Source organism: Bufo gargarizans, chromosome 4, assembly GCF_014858855.1.
Source record: "Bufo gargarizans isolate SCDJY-AF-19 chromosome 4, ASM1485885v1, whole genome shotgun sequence".
Lineage (NCBI taxonomy): Eukaryota > Metazoa > Chordata > Amphibia > Anura > Bufonidae > Bufo > Bufo gargarizans.
The window spans coordinates 210,177,493-210,194,077 of NC_058083.1; the positions used below are offsets into that span (position 1 = coordinate 210,177,493).

General features: G+C 43.7%; 1 protein-coding gene across 2 annotated transcripts in view; it reads right to left on the minus strand.

The window, feature by feature from the left end:
* LOC122933689 (probable cation-transporting ATPase 13A4) overlaps positions 1–16,585 on the minus strand; it is a 322,029-nt gene that overhangs the window by 29,533 nt on the left and 275,911 nt on the right. For both annotated transcript variants that reach the window (XM_044288647.1, XM_044288646.1), the window contains exons 25-26: positions 6,351–6,423; positions 5,805–5,979 (exon numbers count right to left, since the gene is read on the minus strand). In XM_044288647.1, coding sequence (XP_044144582.1) covers positions 5,805–5,979; positions 6,351–6,423 — 248 coding nt within the window. The remainder of the gene's footprint in view (positions 1–5,804; positions 5,980–6,350; positions 6,424–16,585) is intronic.

Below are 16,585 nucleotides of genomic sequence, written 5' to 3' on the forward strand. Positions count from 1 at the left end.
CACTAGCCTGATTTTGAAAGCGGCCATGTATCTCACCTTTTATGGATTCCTCCGGCCCTGTGAGGTTCTGGCGGGTCCAAATCGCCATAACCATCCTCTGAAGCAGCATCTGTTATGGGGCCAGGGCATTACACTCCCCTGCTACCTTCCACCAAAACCATTCAGACGGGACCCCCTTCCGAGGTAAATTCTATCCCACGTTGAACGATTGGTGCCCGGTTCAGGTGCTGCATCAACTGCTAGCCCTCATCCAAGGTTCATCACCAGATAGCCCGCTCCTGCCAGCCGCAGGCAAGCCTCTCAGCACCCTCAGTTTATATCTTTCATCCGTGCCCTCGCCCAGGGTCTAGGCTATGACCCCAAGGTAATTTCGGGCCACTCATGTCGCTAGGGGCAGCCTCCGCTGTTTCTCGGCATCAGGTGCCAGCTAATGTCATCCGGTCCATGGGGCGGTGGCGGTCCTCCTGCTTCACTAGGTATATACCCAATCCTCGAGTAGAGATATCTCGTGCCTTTCGATCACTGGCTTTGTAGTTTGCAAAAAAGTGTTGTACCTAACTGATGTTTTTTGCCCCCTTTTTTCACTGGTGTACCCGCGCCCGTGGCTCCCGGCACAATTCAGCCACTATGTTCAGGGCAGGTTTCTCTGCGTGCGCCGACGTTGTCCTAGCCCTGACTATAAATAGTGAGGCTGTTAACAGCCTGCATTTGTGGGAGGGGCGTCTGGCTATTTATCCCCCTACCTGCAGCTCAGCCAGGCGCCCGAGCCTCACGCCCCTCCCTCCCGCCCTTTTCTTCAAAGCTCCCTTTCAGGTATGCCCCCTTTTTTCACTGGTGTACCCGCGCCCGTGGCTCCCGGCACAATTCAGCCACTATGTTCAGGGCAGGTTTCTCTGCGTGCGCCGACGTTGCCCTAGCCCTGACCATAAAATAGGATTAGATACACAGTTCAGCAGGCTGTATCATACAAGATGGGATAGCTGCACACTTCAGCAGGCAGGATCACACACAACAGGATGTGTATCAGGCACACATACATGATAGGAATAGATATGTTTGGATGTGCTAGCTGATTCAATCTGTTTATCACACTCTGGAGGTGGTGAAGGAAGAGCCTCTGGACTGCCAGTGATGGGATTAGATACACCGCTCAGCAGGTTATATCACAAAGGATAGGATTAGATACAGATGTGTTTGGATGTGTTTACTGATTCATGCTGTTTATCACACTCTGGAGATGGGGAGGGAAGGTCTGTGGACTGTCAGTGATGGGATTAGATACACCGCTCAGCAGGTTGTATCACACAGGATAGGATTAGATACAGATGTGTTTGGATGTGTTTACTGATTCATGCTGTTTATCACACTCAGGAGATGGGGAGGGAAGGTCTGTGGACGGTCAGTGACAGTATTTAGACACTGAGTGAGAAGTAAATTAATGTCTGAGTATAGAAAGATGGACACAGGAGTTGTAGGCGGTGTAGCTGCTGTAGACAGAGCAGTGGGCAGGGGAGCAAGCCTGTGACTCATCACTGTGCAGTGCAGCCACATGGCTGCTGCTGCCATCACCACCATATGGCTGCTGCCTGCTATGGCTGCTGCTGTACTGTACTTTGCTTCTAATCCCCTACTTCCACCACTACTAAAGCAAAGCATCTGCCACTACTACCATAACTACCACTACTACTACTATTACTACTACCACCCATAGACAACTGACCTACTGTCTTGTATGTTCCATGCTATGTCGCTTCTGCTGCTGCTACTATTGCAGCCTTGTGCTTCTTAATACTCTACCCTTTCTACATCCACTGCTGATTCCCAGTTCAAAGGGATCATTTTTCTAGGCCCATTCACAACAAGCCACTTTTTCTTCTGACAATCAACACTCGTGTGAGTTGTATATAGTCAGATAATCTGACCCTGTCAAAGCATAATTTTTGGATGGTTGGTACTCCAACAAGCCACTGTTTTTTTTTTTTTTTATCCCATAACACTGTGTGTGTTTAAACTCCATCTGCCCCTAATAAAGGACCATTTTTGGAAGCTTTGGAATATAAAAAAGCATAACACATATTCCGGTGCAATGTGTTTTTAACCCCTTAGGGACACAGCCTTTTTACACCTTAGGACCAGGCCATTTTTTGCAAATCTGACCAGTGTCACTTTAAGTGCTGATAACTTTAAAACGCTTTGACTTATCCAGGCCGTTCTGAGATTGTTTTTTCGTCACATATTGTACTTCATGACACTGGTAAAATGAAGTCAAAAAAATTATTTTTTTTGCACAAAATAATACCTAATTTACCCAAAAATCTCAAAAATTTGCAAATTTCAAAGTTTCAGTTTCTCTACTTCTGTAATACATAGTAATACCCCCAAAAATTGTGATGATTTTACATTCCCCATATGTCTACTTCATGTTTGTAGAATTTTGGGAATGATATTTTATTTTTTGGGGATGTTACAAGGCTTAGAAGTTTAGAAGCAAATTTTGAAAATTTTCAGAAATCGTCAAAATCCCACTTTTTATGGACCAGTTCAGGTTTGAAGTCATATTGTGAGGCTTAGATAATAGAAAACTCCCAAAAATGACCCCATCTAAGAAACTACACCCCTCAAGGTATTCAAAACTGATTTTACATACGTTGTTAACCCTTTAGGTGTTGCACAAGAGTTATTGGCAAATGGGGATGAAATTTGAGGATTTCATTTTTTTGTCTATTTTTCCATTTTCACCCATTTTTTCCACTAACAAAGCAAGGGTTAACAGCCAAACAAGACTGTATCTTTATTGCCCTGACTCTGCCGTTTACAGAAACACCCAATATGTGGCCGTAAACTACTGTACGGCCACACAGCGGGACGTACAGTGAAAGGTGCGCCATTTGGTTTTTGAAAGGCTGATTTTTATGGACTGGTTTATTTACACCATGTCCCATTTGAAGCCCCCTGATGCACCCCTAGAGTAGAAACTCCATAAAAGTGACCCCATCTAAGAAACTACACCCCTCAAGGTATTCAAAACTGATTTTACATACATTTTTAACCCTTTAGGTGTTGCACAAGATTTAATGGAAAATAGAGATACAATTTCCAAATTTCACTTTTTTGGCAGATTTTCCATTTTAATATTTTTTTTCCAGTTACAAAGAAAGGGTTAACAGCCAAACAAAACTCATTATTCATGGCCCTAATTCTGTAGTTTACAGAAACACCCCATATGTGGTCGTAAACCACTGTACGGGCACACGGCAGGGCGCAGAAGGAAAGGAATGCCATACGGTTTTTGGAAGGCAGATTTTGCTGGACTGGTTTTTTGACACCATGTCCCATTTGAAGCCCCCCTGATGCACCCCTAGAGTAGAAACTCAAAAAAGTGACCCCATTTTAGAAACTACGGGATAGGGTGGCAGTTTTGTTGGTACTAGTTTAGGGTACATATGATTTTTGGTTGCTCTATATTACACTTTTTGTGCGGCAAGGTAACAAGAAATACCTTTTTGGCACAGTTTTTTTTTTTGTTATTTACAACATTCATCTGACAGGGTAGATCATGTGGTAATTTTATAGAGCAGGTTGTCACGGACGCGGCGATACATAATATGTATACAATTTTTTTTATTTATGTAAGTTTTACACAATGATTTCATTTTTAAAACAAAAAAAGTTTTAGTGTCTACATAGTCTAAGAGCCATAGTTGTTTCAGTTTTTGGGCGATTATCTTGAGTAGGGTCTCATTTTTTGCGGGATGAGATGTCGGTTTGATTGGCACTATTTTGGGGGTGCATATGATTTTTTGATCGCTTGCTATTGCACTTTTTGTGATGTAAGATGACAAAAAATTGCTTTTTTTACACCGTTTTTATTTTTATTTTTTTACGGTGGTCACCTGAGGGGTTAGGTCATGTGATATTTTTATAGAGCCGGTCCATACGGACGCGGCAGTACCCAATATGTATACTTTTTTTTATTTATGTAAGTTTTACACAATGATTTCATTTTTGAAACAAAAAAAATGATGTTTTAGTGTTTTCATAGTCTAAGAGCCATAGTTTTTTCAGTTTTTGGGCGATTATCTTAAGTAGGGTCTCATTTTTTGCGGGATGAGATGACGGTTTGATTGTTACAATTTTGGCGTACATGCGACTTTTTTTATCACTTTTATTACCTTTTTTTGGGAAGTAAGGTGGGCAAAATTTATATTTTATCATAGTTTTTAATTTTTTATTTTTATGGCGTTCACCGTTCGGGTAAAGTAACATTACCGTTTTATAGATCAGGTCGTTACGGACGCGGCGATACCAAACATGTGTAGGGAATTTTTTTTTTTTCATTTTTAATCAGTGATAAATGTGTTTTTTGATTTTTACTTTTTTTTTCTCTTTTTTTCACTTTTTTTTTTACCCAGACCCACTTGGTTCTTGAAGATCCAGTGGGTCTGATGTCTATATAATACAGTACTGTACTCTATATAGGGTACTGCCCTGTATTTTACTTACACTGAACAGATCTATGCTTTCAGCATAGATCTGTTCAGCACCATGGACAGCAGGATGCCTGAGCAGGCGTCCTGTTGCCATGGGAACCTTCCCCGTCTGCCACAACTACGCAGACGGGGAAGGGTAAGGACTGGGGTGTCGGGGGGCTGTCTGGGGGCTCTCTCCCTCTCCCATCGGGGGGCTGCAAAGGCACAGCAGCCCCCCGATCGGAGAGGGAGGGAGCTCCCTGTGCTGTTAACCTTTTCCATACAGCGGTCCGTACGGACCGCTGTATGGAAAGGGTTAAACGGCTGACATCGCATCAACAATGTCAGCCGTTTATACCAGGGTGCCAGAAATGTGCTGGCACCCTGGTATACCCACTAGAAACCAACGATTACGCAATGGGAGGCAGGCGGGGGATCGCGATCCCGCCTGCCGCACCGCCCGCCGCCCGCACCGCCCGCAACCCTCCCCCTGCACCACCCGCCCACATAATATCATTCAGGGGTGCAGGGGGAGGAATAACATATATATTCTGGGCATTGTATAGTTTCTGATCCCCGCGGTCAGGGACCGCGGGGATCAGAAACGGCAAAAAGCGCATCAAACCGCAGGTCTGAATTGACCTGCGGTTTGTTGCGATCGCCGACATGGGGGGGTCACGGGACCCCCCCGCGCATTTAGCCTAGGTGCCTGCTCAATGATTTGTGCAGGCACCTTGTTCCGATCACTGCCAGCTGGGCGGCAGTGATCGAAACAACACATGACGTACCGGTACGTCATGTGTCCTTAAGTACCAGGGCATCATGACGTACCGGTACGTCATGTGTCCTGAAGAGGTTAAACACACTGTTTGTTAACACCGTTAAATATGCATTTACCTCTAGCTATGGATGTCAGTATTACTCAGATATGATTTACCATTGCTGTCGAGTAGTTCACTCATCTCTAGTATTCTGCAACTTTTTGTGACTTTTGCAACAGTCGCACATAGTAAATGAGCCATAATCCAGGTCTTATCTCATTTTTAGCTCTTAAGCATAGCCTACTGTGATAAATGGCAAAGAAAACCAAATGTCGCAAAATTGACCAAACGTTGCAGAAAATTTTGAAGTTGCCATGACTTTCAACTTTTTTAGACCACAAAACTGATGCATCTGATTTGTCAAATGCCCCCTTAGTTTTCTTTCCTTTGGGGAAGAGGACTGATTTTGAATTTCAAGAATTTGGGATGAATTTTGAATTGCTAGAATTGATTCTGTCTAGAAAGCATCATTATCCACCAGTGACATCTATGGTTGTTTTGTGAATAAATTTACCTGAACACATCTGTTTCATTGAACCATGGCTGCTGTTGAAGCAGGAGGCATGCCGTGGTTTGAACAATCACAGCAAAAACGAGCTGCATTAAAACAGAGAATAATAAAGGAGGAGAGAGAAGTTGTCCCGAGGGTCTGTAAGGTGCCAACTTTGGGGATGGATGGTTTAAACTCACTAGAGAAAGACACAAATAAATATATACATATTAACTGGTGTCATCATGGTATTAGGGCTCATACACACATTTCTTTTTTTAGTCTCCGTATGTTTTTTGGGGGGCCGCATGTGGAATCATTCACTACAACGGGGCCACTAAAAAATGGAAATGACTATGTGTATTCTGTGACCGCATGGCCGTTCTGCAAAAAAGTAGAACATGCCCTAGTATTGTCAGCATTACGGACAAGGATTGGACTGTTCTATTCCATTCCAGAAAATACAGAATGCAAAACATCCAACGGTCGTGTGCATGAGCCCTTAGCGTGCATCCAAAATGGCAGCCACACATGTGGAAACACTAAAGTAAAATGTAAAAATATACTTACTAGTCAGAAAAACTGTGATGTTAATACCCAAGTCTTGTATGAGGTACTGGTAGTTTCCAAGCAGTGTTTGTTTCTGAGAAGACACACAAAATTTAGGACTCATTTATCTGAAAAGGTTAACATGATTATGGCATGGCTACATGGTACAACTGTTTACTAGCTCAGATGTGGCCATTTACAATGTACGCTAAATAACAATCCATTTGTAATGCGTTGAATATGGCTATGGCTTACTTGGCTGCTTGGCTCCTGGGATTTTGCTATGTGGGCATATCCTTAGAGTTATTTTTTGTAATTATTCATTACACCAAAGCCCCAAAAGATTTTAGTATTTTCCTAATATTAGGTCCCACCACCAGTGTATGGAAGCATGGGATCTTGACACTTTTGGGAATATTCACTAATGTGATGCATAAAGATATGTATCACCAGCAGTTTTCCTTTCTGTATTTCATAAAAGACACAGTTATCAGCCCCCACATTAGTATATTATTTGCGCAATTATTTGTTTATATGTTTATTTATTTATGTTTTATGGCAATCATTTGGTAAAACAGGTAGGGAGCCGCTAGAGAAGGCAACCCACAGGTTATATTCAATTTTATTAGGGGAAACTTGAAATGGATTGGAAAATAAAAATAAAAAATAAATATATAATATATTAACCCCTTTTACCCCAGGCCAGGTTTTCACCTTCCTGACCAATTAACCAAGCCATTCTCATATTGTTTTTTTGTGACACATTGTATTATGCAAATTTGAGTCTATATATTTCACCTTTATTAATAAAAAAAAATCCAAATCCCAAATTTACCAAAAATGTAAAAAAATTATCTGCTTTTAAGACAGATAGTGATACCTTATAAGATAGTGTGTGTGTGTGTGTGTGTGTGTGTGGGGGGGGGGGGGTTAGCTCTTCTCCGGGGGTCATTCTCACAGATACGCCTTTAGGACACCAATTTTCAGGTCCAAACAGTGTATTTATTGTTCAACACCAGCAACAATAAAATGACAAAATAATAAACACTCGCCCGTCCAGGCTCTAACTAAACATAAAGTTTCATGACTCACCTAGGTCCCAGTTCACACCCTGTGAACTCGTGCGGCTTTGTCAGCCAATGTCCCACAGCCTCCTGGCTGTACAGAGCACAGTACGCCCACTGTCTCCAGTTCAGTATTTCTTGTGGGGGATTGGGGATCAGTAGTCTGCCTGACTATGGCCCTGCGACCCTCCCAGGCGTCGCTATGTCCCCCAACTCCAGGCTATCTCCCAGCCTTGTGATCCCTCAGCCTTGCCCAGCTGAGACCACACAGACAGAGCCTCCAGGCCTCTGTCCACAGGTAACACACTCCCCCCTTTCTGACACTCTGGGAGGTGCTTTGTGCCAGGCTGATTACCTCCAGCTTCTCTCACCTGTGGTGGAACAGGGGTGTGGACCGAACTATCCACCCCTTCCTTGCCTCTAACCTGAGTGAGACCTGTCACTGTCTCACAATAGTTATTACTTTACATTTCCCATATGTCTACTTTATGTTGCCATAATTTTGTAAATGTCATTTAATTTATATTTTTGGGGATGTTAGATGGATTAGAGTTTAAAATTTTTTTAAGGAAATTACCCAAATCAACTTTTTTAAGGACCAGTTCGGAAGCTTGGGCCTCACAGGCTTCCGTACATGGCAGACTTCGAGGCCTTTGCATGGCCTGGGGTTGCCATCGCAGCCATCGAGGCCCCAGTCATGGGGGGGGGGCAATGGAGAGGCAGAGGGAGCCCCTACCTTGTATATGCCGTGGTCAGCGTTGATTGCGGCATACAAAGGGTTTATCCGCCACCATCGGTGTTTACAGCAATGCTGGTGGATGCAGCAGGGTCTCGGATATCAGTCACAGCCTATGCCCACCTGATCATCACTTCTCCTAACTGAGTAAAAAATGGCAGTAGGACTGGTTCCATATTATCCTGGACATACTTAAGACTAGTCAATGTTCCTTCCACAAATACCAGATGGGCATGGTATCTAATAGTGCTCCACACCATTACACCTGGTGTTGGTCCTGTGTGTCTCGGTTTTATGCATGGTGGCATTAGGCCCTATCCAGCGCTCCTGCAAACTCTGATGAGGCCATCAATGGCAAATAATAGCATTTAGTGATGAGAGCAGGTTCTGCCTTGGTATACATGATTGCCAAATCAGTGTTTTTTGGAGGTCTGTTGAGCACCTATTTCCATTATGCAGTACCCACCTTGTCTGATCTATGGGTCCAAGTTGAAAGAGCTTCAAATGATATAATACAGGAGAATATCACATGGAAAACAGCAGGGTATATATAAGGGCTGCAACCCACCCATCATGAGGTGCAGATTAATTAATACATAGATTCAAGTGATGACATTGCATTCAACAAAAGAACACCTGACAAGGACCTAAAGAATCCATACAAAAATAAGTAAATTACAACCAATGGGGAGCAGACCCGCCAATAGAGGCTGGGTTTACATCGCTGCATTGTGGGACTGCACCTGGACAGGTGAGTAGAGACTGCCCTCCCCTTTTCTTTCCATGTGCCCTAACCCTAATACTGGCTCCTGACCCCAATACTGACTTTTAACCCTAAAACTGACCCTAATACTGACCGTTTGCCCTAATACTGACCCTTAGCCATAATAATGACAATAGGATGACATGTGCTTTCCAGAAGGTGATGCCCTCCTCCGGGTACAACATGATTGATTACAGTTCACTGACCCCAATTGAGCAATTCTGCTCTATAGTAGAGAATGATTTAGAGACCATTTTGCTGGAGGACCCTGTTTGGGTGAGGCCAGACCCAGCTCCCACTAAGACTGCATCCACCTCCAAAAATAATAGTTTGGAGACAACAAGGCGGTAGAGAATTGAGGCTTAGAAAAGGCTTTCTGCGTCTACTCCTTAGAATTCACCCCTTTTTCGGTAAATGCAAATATTGGGGTGCTAAGATAAGAAAAGTGGGAAGTGAACTGCTGGTAATAAACACTCAAAAACTGCTGTATGGCACTCACAGGACAAGGCCAGTTCAGATCCACTGTCAGTTTCTCAGGGTTTATATGAATACCTTTGTCAGAGATTACATAAACTAGGAATGGTAAAGAGGTTCTCTCAAACAAACACTTTTCGAATTGAGCATATATGGGGTCATTTATCAAACTGGTGTAAAGTAGAACTGGCTTAGTTGCCCATAGCAACGGATCATATTCCACCTTTCATTTTCCAAAGGAGCTGTCAAAAATAAGAGGTGGAATCTGATTGGTTTCTATGGGCAACTTAGCCAGTTCTAATTTGCACCAGTTTGAATAAATTACCCCAATAGTCTTTATTCTTGTAAATTCAGATGTGCTTCCAGTGCAAAGACAGATCAGCAAAGAGGACCAAGATGTCACCTAGGTAGACCACATTACAGACAAAAAGAAGGTCAAGGAAGATATAATTTACAAATTTCTGGAAAACTGCTGTAAAATTGCAGAGGCCAAAGTGCCTGACCAGGTAATCCTAACGGTTGCCAAGGGTGTTAAATGTGGTATTCCACTCCTCAACCTCTTAAATACAGATTAAATTGTATTCCCCTTGGAGATCTAACTTCATGAGTAACCTGGAAGTCTATAAATATGCTCAGGAAAGAAAGGAAGGGGTACAAGTTCTTCATTATTCAGACATGGTAAGCAATACACAGCTGAAGAGATACATCCTAGTTAATGAAAATGAAGCCTGCCCCTGCCATAAATAAGGACTTCCAGATGAATCGTCTTTCAAAGGTTTTCTCTAATATAATCAGACATGGCTTTGGTCTCAGGCAAGGATCACAGGTAAACCGAACCATGTGGTGGAATGGTGTAACAGTGGTTGCTGACCGCCTCTGTTCCCCAACTCAGTGCTGTGGTCCTGGGCTCCGTGTTCGGGTGAGCACTGTCCTCCCTGGCCGCCTCCATCATTTTCCACATCCAGCTGCATTATGGGGCAGGTAGCTGTGGTGATCTTCTGCCGGCATCTTCCCATTCACTGCCATGGTCCTAAGTTCTTTCCTTGCAGGCGTCGTCCTTACTGGAATCAGAATCATGGTTTCCTTCTGGCTCTGAACACAGCATGTCTTCCAGCCTGTTCCCTCTAGCACCTAATGAAGGGCAGGTGTGCTTCACTTCCTGTGATTTAATGGTTTTGCACATGTGACCTGTGTGACCAATCCCAACCTTTCTGGACCTATATATGTGGTCCAGCCCTCTTTCCAGGTGCCTGAGTGTCAAAAGTTCTTTTGTACAGCAAAGTTTGCTGTCATTTGTGCTGATATTTCTGCATTCCTGACCCATGGTTATATTCTGAATTTTAATTCATGTGTGATCCTTTTCTGCCCCGTCTCATCTCTCCTTATTGCTGACTCGGATTGTTTGATCTGTAACTGAGCTGCCTGCCCTGACCTATTGCTTGTTCGACTTCATCTCTTTCTCATCCTTCAGACCTGCACTGTCGCTCCTGGTTACTACTTGGCCTGTTGAGTATGATTGTCCCTCTGGTACCTTTTTCTGATACCCCCTGGTCTGCCTGGCCAGCTTTTTCATGTGCCAGTCCACCTTGAGAGGTAGCAACATGGTATTTCCCTTGGGAAAGTGTATCCCCACCATTTTGGGTGAAGAACAACTGGTTCACTTATTTAACACCTTTAGAGGAGGTTGGTCATGTGCATGTGGCACAGTGGGTTCACACCAACTGGTTCGTGAAAGTACACTCAGGCCATGGACCCGGCTTGCCACCCCAAGCATGCTGTATAGGAATTGTTTATGTGTTAAAGACAAAAGCAGAGTTATTTACTGTGACATCATGTTTTGTCATATAACTGTTATGTTTTGTGTTCACAGAAGCAGAAAAGATAATATGCCTTTAAGATTCATTTTGTAGTGTAAGGTAAGCTCAGTGACACAGCAGAAACAACAGAAAGCATAGTGTTAATCTGTTGTTGCTGGGCAGAAGTCTAGACCAATCACAGCCATCTTCTCACACAACAAGAGTTTTTAGCAATCACAGCCAGCTTCTCACACAACAAGAGTTTTCACCAATCACAGCCAGCCTCACACACAGTCTGTCTGGGAATTCCCCTAGCAGGAGCTGCTAAAATTATTATTCACCAGAGACAGGAGCTGAAGAGACATTCAATCCACTGAGAGAGATGTGTTTTTATGGAAGCAGGAGAGGCCAAAATAGGTATTTAAAACAGTTATATAATGTTCCTGTTAGTATTGTGATTGGAACTGTATATTGAACCAGTTATATGTGTGTTTACTTACAGTTCCAACAATTGCAAAGTACAATTGCAAACTACAAATTGGGAAGCGGTGGGATCGGAGGACAGAGGCTGAGAGTCGGGTTTCGGGGAAGCCGCTGCCGGTACAGAAATCCCTTTGTTGCCTTATCCGTACTTCCATACCTTGGATCCAAGTTGGGGAATAATTACATTGAGGACTACAAGTGGATGGGGGCTTGAGACTGCTTCCGAAAGAATAAAAGAAACCCGAGGAGTCGGTAAATAGCTTGTATCAGTAGTTTGGAGACAGCACACCAAGGACAGCATATAGCTTCAAATTCAATATTTATTTTACCAGTGGTACAATCTCATAGTAACATTTATTGCTTGTTTCGACTATTCGGGCCCAATTTGGTGCCCTTTATCAAGCTGAGATGGCCGGTCATAATACTTCCACAGCACGCAGTGGAAGTCTTATGACCGGCCATCTCAGCTTGATAAAGGGCATCAAATTGGGCCGAAACGTCGCAACAAGCAATAAATAGTACTATGAGATTGTACCACTGGTAAAATAAATATAGAATTTGAAGCTATATGCTGTCCTTGGTGTGCTGTCTCCAAACTACTGATACAAGATTGAACAGTTGAACCACCATCTTATGCATACTGCCATTTTGTGATATCTTTTCAACATGTGTTTTGTACATGGACTATCTGCTGCGGAGGCGGCAGTGTTACATATGAAGAAAAGTTGAAGTTAATAAAGAAGTTATTTGAAGCATTTGGTGTGCTCTTTAAACCTACTGCTGTGCGCCACTGATTAATGACAGGAAGTATACATGTGAGAAACTACATACAATTCAGCACCAAGGTTGAATCAGTTTTCATCAATATAAGGACATATTAATATACTACATGTCGCTGTATAATGAACGTTGCTGTTTCATACAGCCTACAACAATAATTACTGCACAAGAAAGAATCTGTTTCTTAAGGGGTCCAGGAACTTTTAAACTAACAGGTTTGAAGACAAGTGGGTTTTCTAGTGTGTCATTTGATCTTTTAAAGGAATACGGACATGTCGCTCTATCATTTAGCCCCGCCGCTCCGGTAGCTCTAGTAAGATCCACCTTGCTTCCCTCTGCAGGAGCAGACGGTGTCGATCCCCTCCCCTAGGTATGGGTCGGACCTGTTCCACTCCTGCAAAGGAAAGACAACGTGGACGGTCACCATGCTCGGTCCTGATATGCTCAATCAAGCGGGGACACCCCCTACCTAAAAAAATAGAATTGACATGTTCTCGTATTCGCTCAAAAAGTGGACGAATAGTTTTGCCAATATAGAATCTCTTACATGGACAAAATACAACATAAACAACATAGGGTGTGCTGCATGTAATAAAATCCCGTACCAAATGTTTAACTCCTCCTATTTGCAACCACTTACTACACGCATTTAATGCACAAAAGGAACAATGCCCACATCTATAGTTTCCTTTAGATTTGTTACTTGTGAGCCAAGTCTCAACTTGTGGTTTGTGGAGTACACTACTGACTAGCTTATTTTTGAGAGTTGTGCGTTTTCTGAATGTAACCAGTGGTCGCTGACTGGAGAGATTGCACAAAGCTGGATCCCCTTTCAAAAGATCCCAATTTTCATTTAAGACCCGTTTGATGATATCCGCAGCAGGACTATATTTAAATCCAAAGCGAAACGGGATTGTTCCAAGCTTCTATTTTTCTCGACCAACAATGTGTTTCGATCGAGTGCAGCAGCCTTGCGTAGGGCTGCTGAGACTACTCTCGGCGGGTAACCCCGATCCAAAAGCCGGTTACTAAGCTCCTCTGCCTGCCTGTGGAATCCGGAGTGAGTGTCAGTGATCCTTCTCATACGGACGGATTTTTTCACCGATGGCGGATGAGAACTAGTCTGGTGGAGCAGCGAGTTAGTCGCCGTGTGCTTGCGAAAGCCCGTGGTGTGTAGTGCACCATCCTTAACTGTGACGTGCACATCCAGAAAGTCAAGCGACTCACCCCCATAATTGAGGGTGAATCGCATCTTCATCCTGTTGTGCGCGTTAAGGTAATCCACAAACTTGCGACACGACTCCTCGCCGCCCGACCAGACCAGAAAAATATCATCCACGTAGCGCAGAAATAAATGTATGAACCGCAGGAAGGCGTTACCCTCCGAGAATATGTATGTCTCTTCAAATACCGCCAGGTACAGGTTCGCATATGTGCACGACACTGGCGTGCCCATTGCGGTACCTAGCACCTGGTGGTACCGTTGACCGTCGAACTGGAACACATTGCTGGTGAGAACCAGGTTCAATGCCTCAAGAATGAAGCTATTGAACATGGTGTCCTTATTGCTCCTGCTAAGGACAAGATTGACAGCCCAAAGCCCTAAGTCATAAGGGATCCGGGTATAAAGACTCTCGACGTCCAAGGACACTCAAAAAGCTGGAGTGCCCAGAGGAAGTCCCCGGTGTCCTTGAGATACGTCGGAGTGCCCAGTTGGTTTTGAAATTGCCCTCAGTACGGTCAGCATAAAAATGATGACAGGTTCCCTTTAAATCTAATGTACACTTTGCTTCTTTCTTCTGTGCAAAAATTGAACTAAAGTGTGGATTCAGAAATACTCAGCGTGCCAATTTAGTGCAGATTTTACCCTTTTAAATGGAAGGGTGAGATCTGTGGAAAAACACACTAAAACACTGCAAGTAACACATTTGGTTCTTGGGTCGGTTTTGTTGTGGAAACGCAGATCTTCTGCAAGTTTACCTGCACCTATGTTCAGATAGGCTAAACTGTTTGAGGTTGGGGAGGTGGTGAAAGTGGAGTCCTGGAGCATGTATGTCAGTGAGAGGGGATTAATGATGTGCAGAGCTCCCTAAATGACAGTATGGAGGGGGGGAGCATTGAAAATTTTAATTTTTCTACCCTTCCCCATTCCCAGGTAGAAACCTTCCTTGTGTCCTCCTGAGGATGAGCTTCTCTGCAAGGTTGCCAGCCTCCTCTTCAATTTTTTTTCTTCAAAACTGAGCCAACCCTCATGGATGGACCAACTTTTTTACGGATATAAACATTGCCCCTTTTAGAAGCCATGCCCTCACATCACACTGGCAGCAGCATGTGTAAAAGAAAAAAATTCTCACATGATACAACCCCACCTCTCTAGTGCTAATGATTTGGTTACATAGTATCAGTGAGGACATACTATATGTACTGCATCATTGCTGCTAACAAAATTGAAGATACCTGAGATATAAGTTGTACTAGCTATCTTCATGCAAATGTGTCACTTTCATTGTTTGGATTTTTTGTGTAATGACCTCTGCTTGTGTTCTGAATTCTGACCTTTAGTTGCCTGACCTCACCCTTTCCTGATCTACATATTGACCCTGTGCTGCCTCCCCTAACACACTGGTTTCTGAACTTTCAAATACTCTGCCTGTCCTGACCTTCAACTGTTAACAACTATGGTTTACCTGTCCCTTTTGCGTTATGCACTGGTGTCCTTAACCCTCCTCTGAGTCAGAAGTCAATCAGGGACTATTCCAGGACGTAGTGGCTTGATGGTTCCCTGCGGTAGGTTAGGACCAAGGGACTTCCATGATAAAACCCTTAGTAGCCCCAAGTGTCTTACAATGAGGAGATACTATGGTCCAACCAGAACCACAGCAAACAAACTCAGAAACTACTACTAGTCTTCCTTAAAGGGGTTGTTCAAGTTATATTTATTGATGACCTATCCTCAGGATAGGTCATCAATATCAGATCGGCTGGGGTCCGACACCTGGCACACCCGCCGATTAGCTGTTTGAAGAGAAGGCGCGTGCGGTGCCAGTGCCGCCTCCTCTTCACTGTTTACCTTCTCGCCGTTGCATCTGCAGCGGTGAGCAGGTGTAATTACATCTAACCGTCCCATTAATTTCAATGGGACGGATCATTCCCATACAAGTATAACAGCGATCCGTCCCATTGAAAAGAATGGGACGGTTAGGTGTAATTACACCTGCTCACCGCTGCAGATGCAACGGCGAGAAGGTAAACAGTGAAGAGGAGGCAGCACTGGCACGGCGCGCACCTTCTCTTCAAACAGCTGATCGGCGGTGGTGCCGAGTTATGGCCCCCAGCCGATCTGATATTGATGACCTATCCTGAGGATAGGTCATCAATAAATATAACTTGGACAACCCCTTTAACTACTCCAGTTGACAGGAAGCTAAGGATGTCCGGATTTTTACCACTAGAGCCTACCACAAGGCCAGATGACGTTTGCTGCTAGGAAACCAGGTTATGTCTGTGACATAAGTTAGCACAAAACTGGTGTGAGCGTCCTACAAGCAGACCTGCCAAAATGACCTGGGTGCAGAGTGCAGTAGTAGACAGGCTGAGTCAAAGTCAGGAGAGAGGGATACAAACAAAACAGCTCACACTAGACTAATCCAGAAACTAGCCATAGTCAGAATACCGGGAGAATCAGTAAATGTCAATTTAGTAGACAAGGGGTTAATCCAGAAAACAAGCCAAGGTTGTTACAAAGAGAGTTATTAAGCATATCTTACTGTAAGTTTAGGTACAAACAGAGAAGGACACTTTACAAAATCACAGACACTCTTACATTTCCCAACTAGCTCTGGGACTGGATGCCGAGACAAGAACCTGATTGCCTTGGCTTCCATTCTCACTGATAGTCGACCAGCCGGGGCTTGGCTGCTTGGCATGGCAACTATCCCAGCACAGCCACAAATAGTGGCCTAGTGATCATTGTGAAAACTGCAGGAATATATATATATATGACACAGGGAAATGATGAAAATGGAGATTTGATCAAATCCCTAAGGGAGATGATCAATTCATGGAAGATGTTTAAAACTACGTCTCTGTGGGGTGATTTCCCTAAAGTAAGTGATTTGGTATAACCATCCTCTTATGTTAGCTTTCTGTTACTATCCATG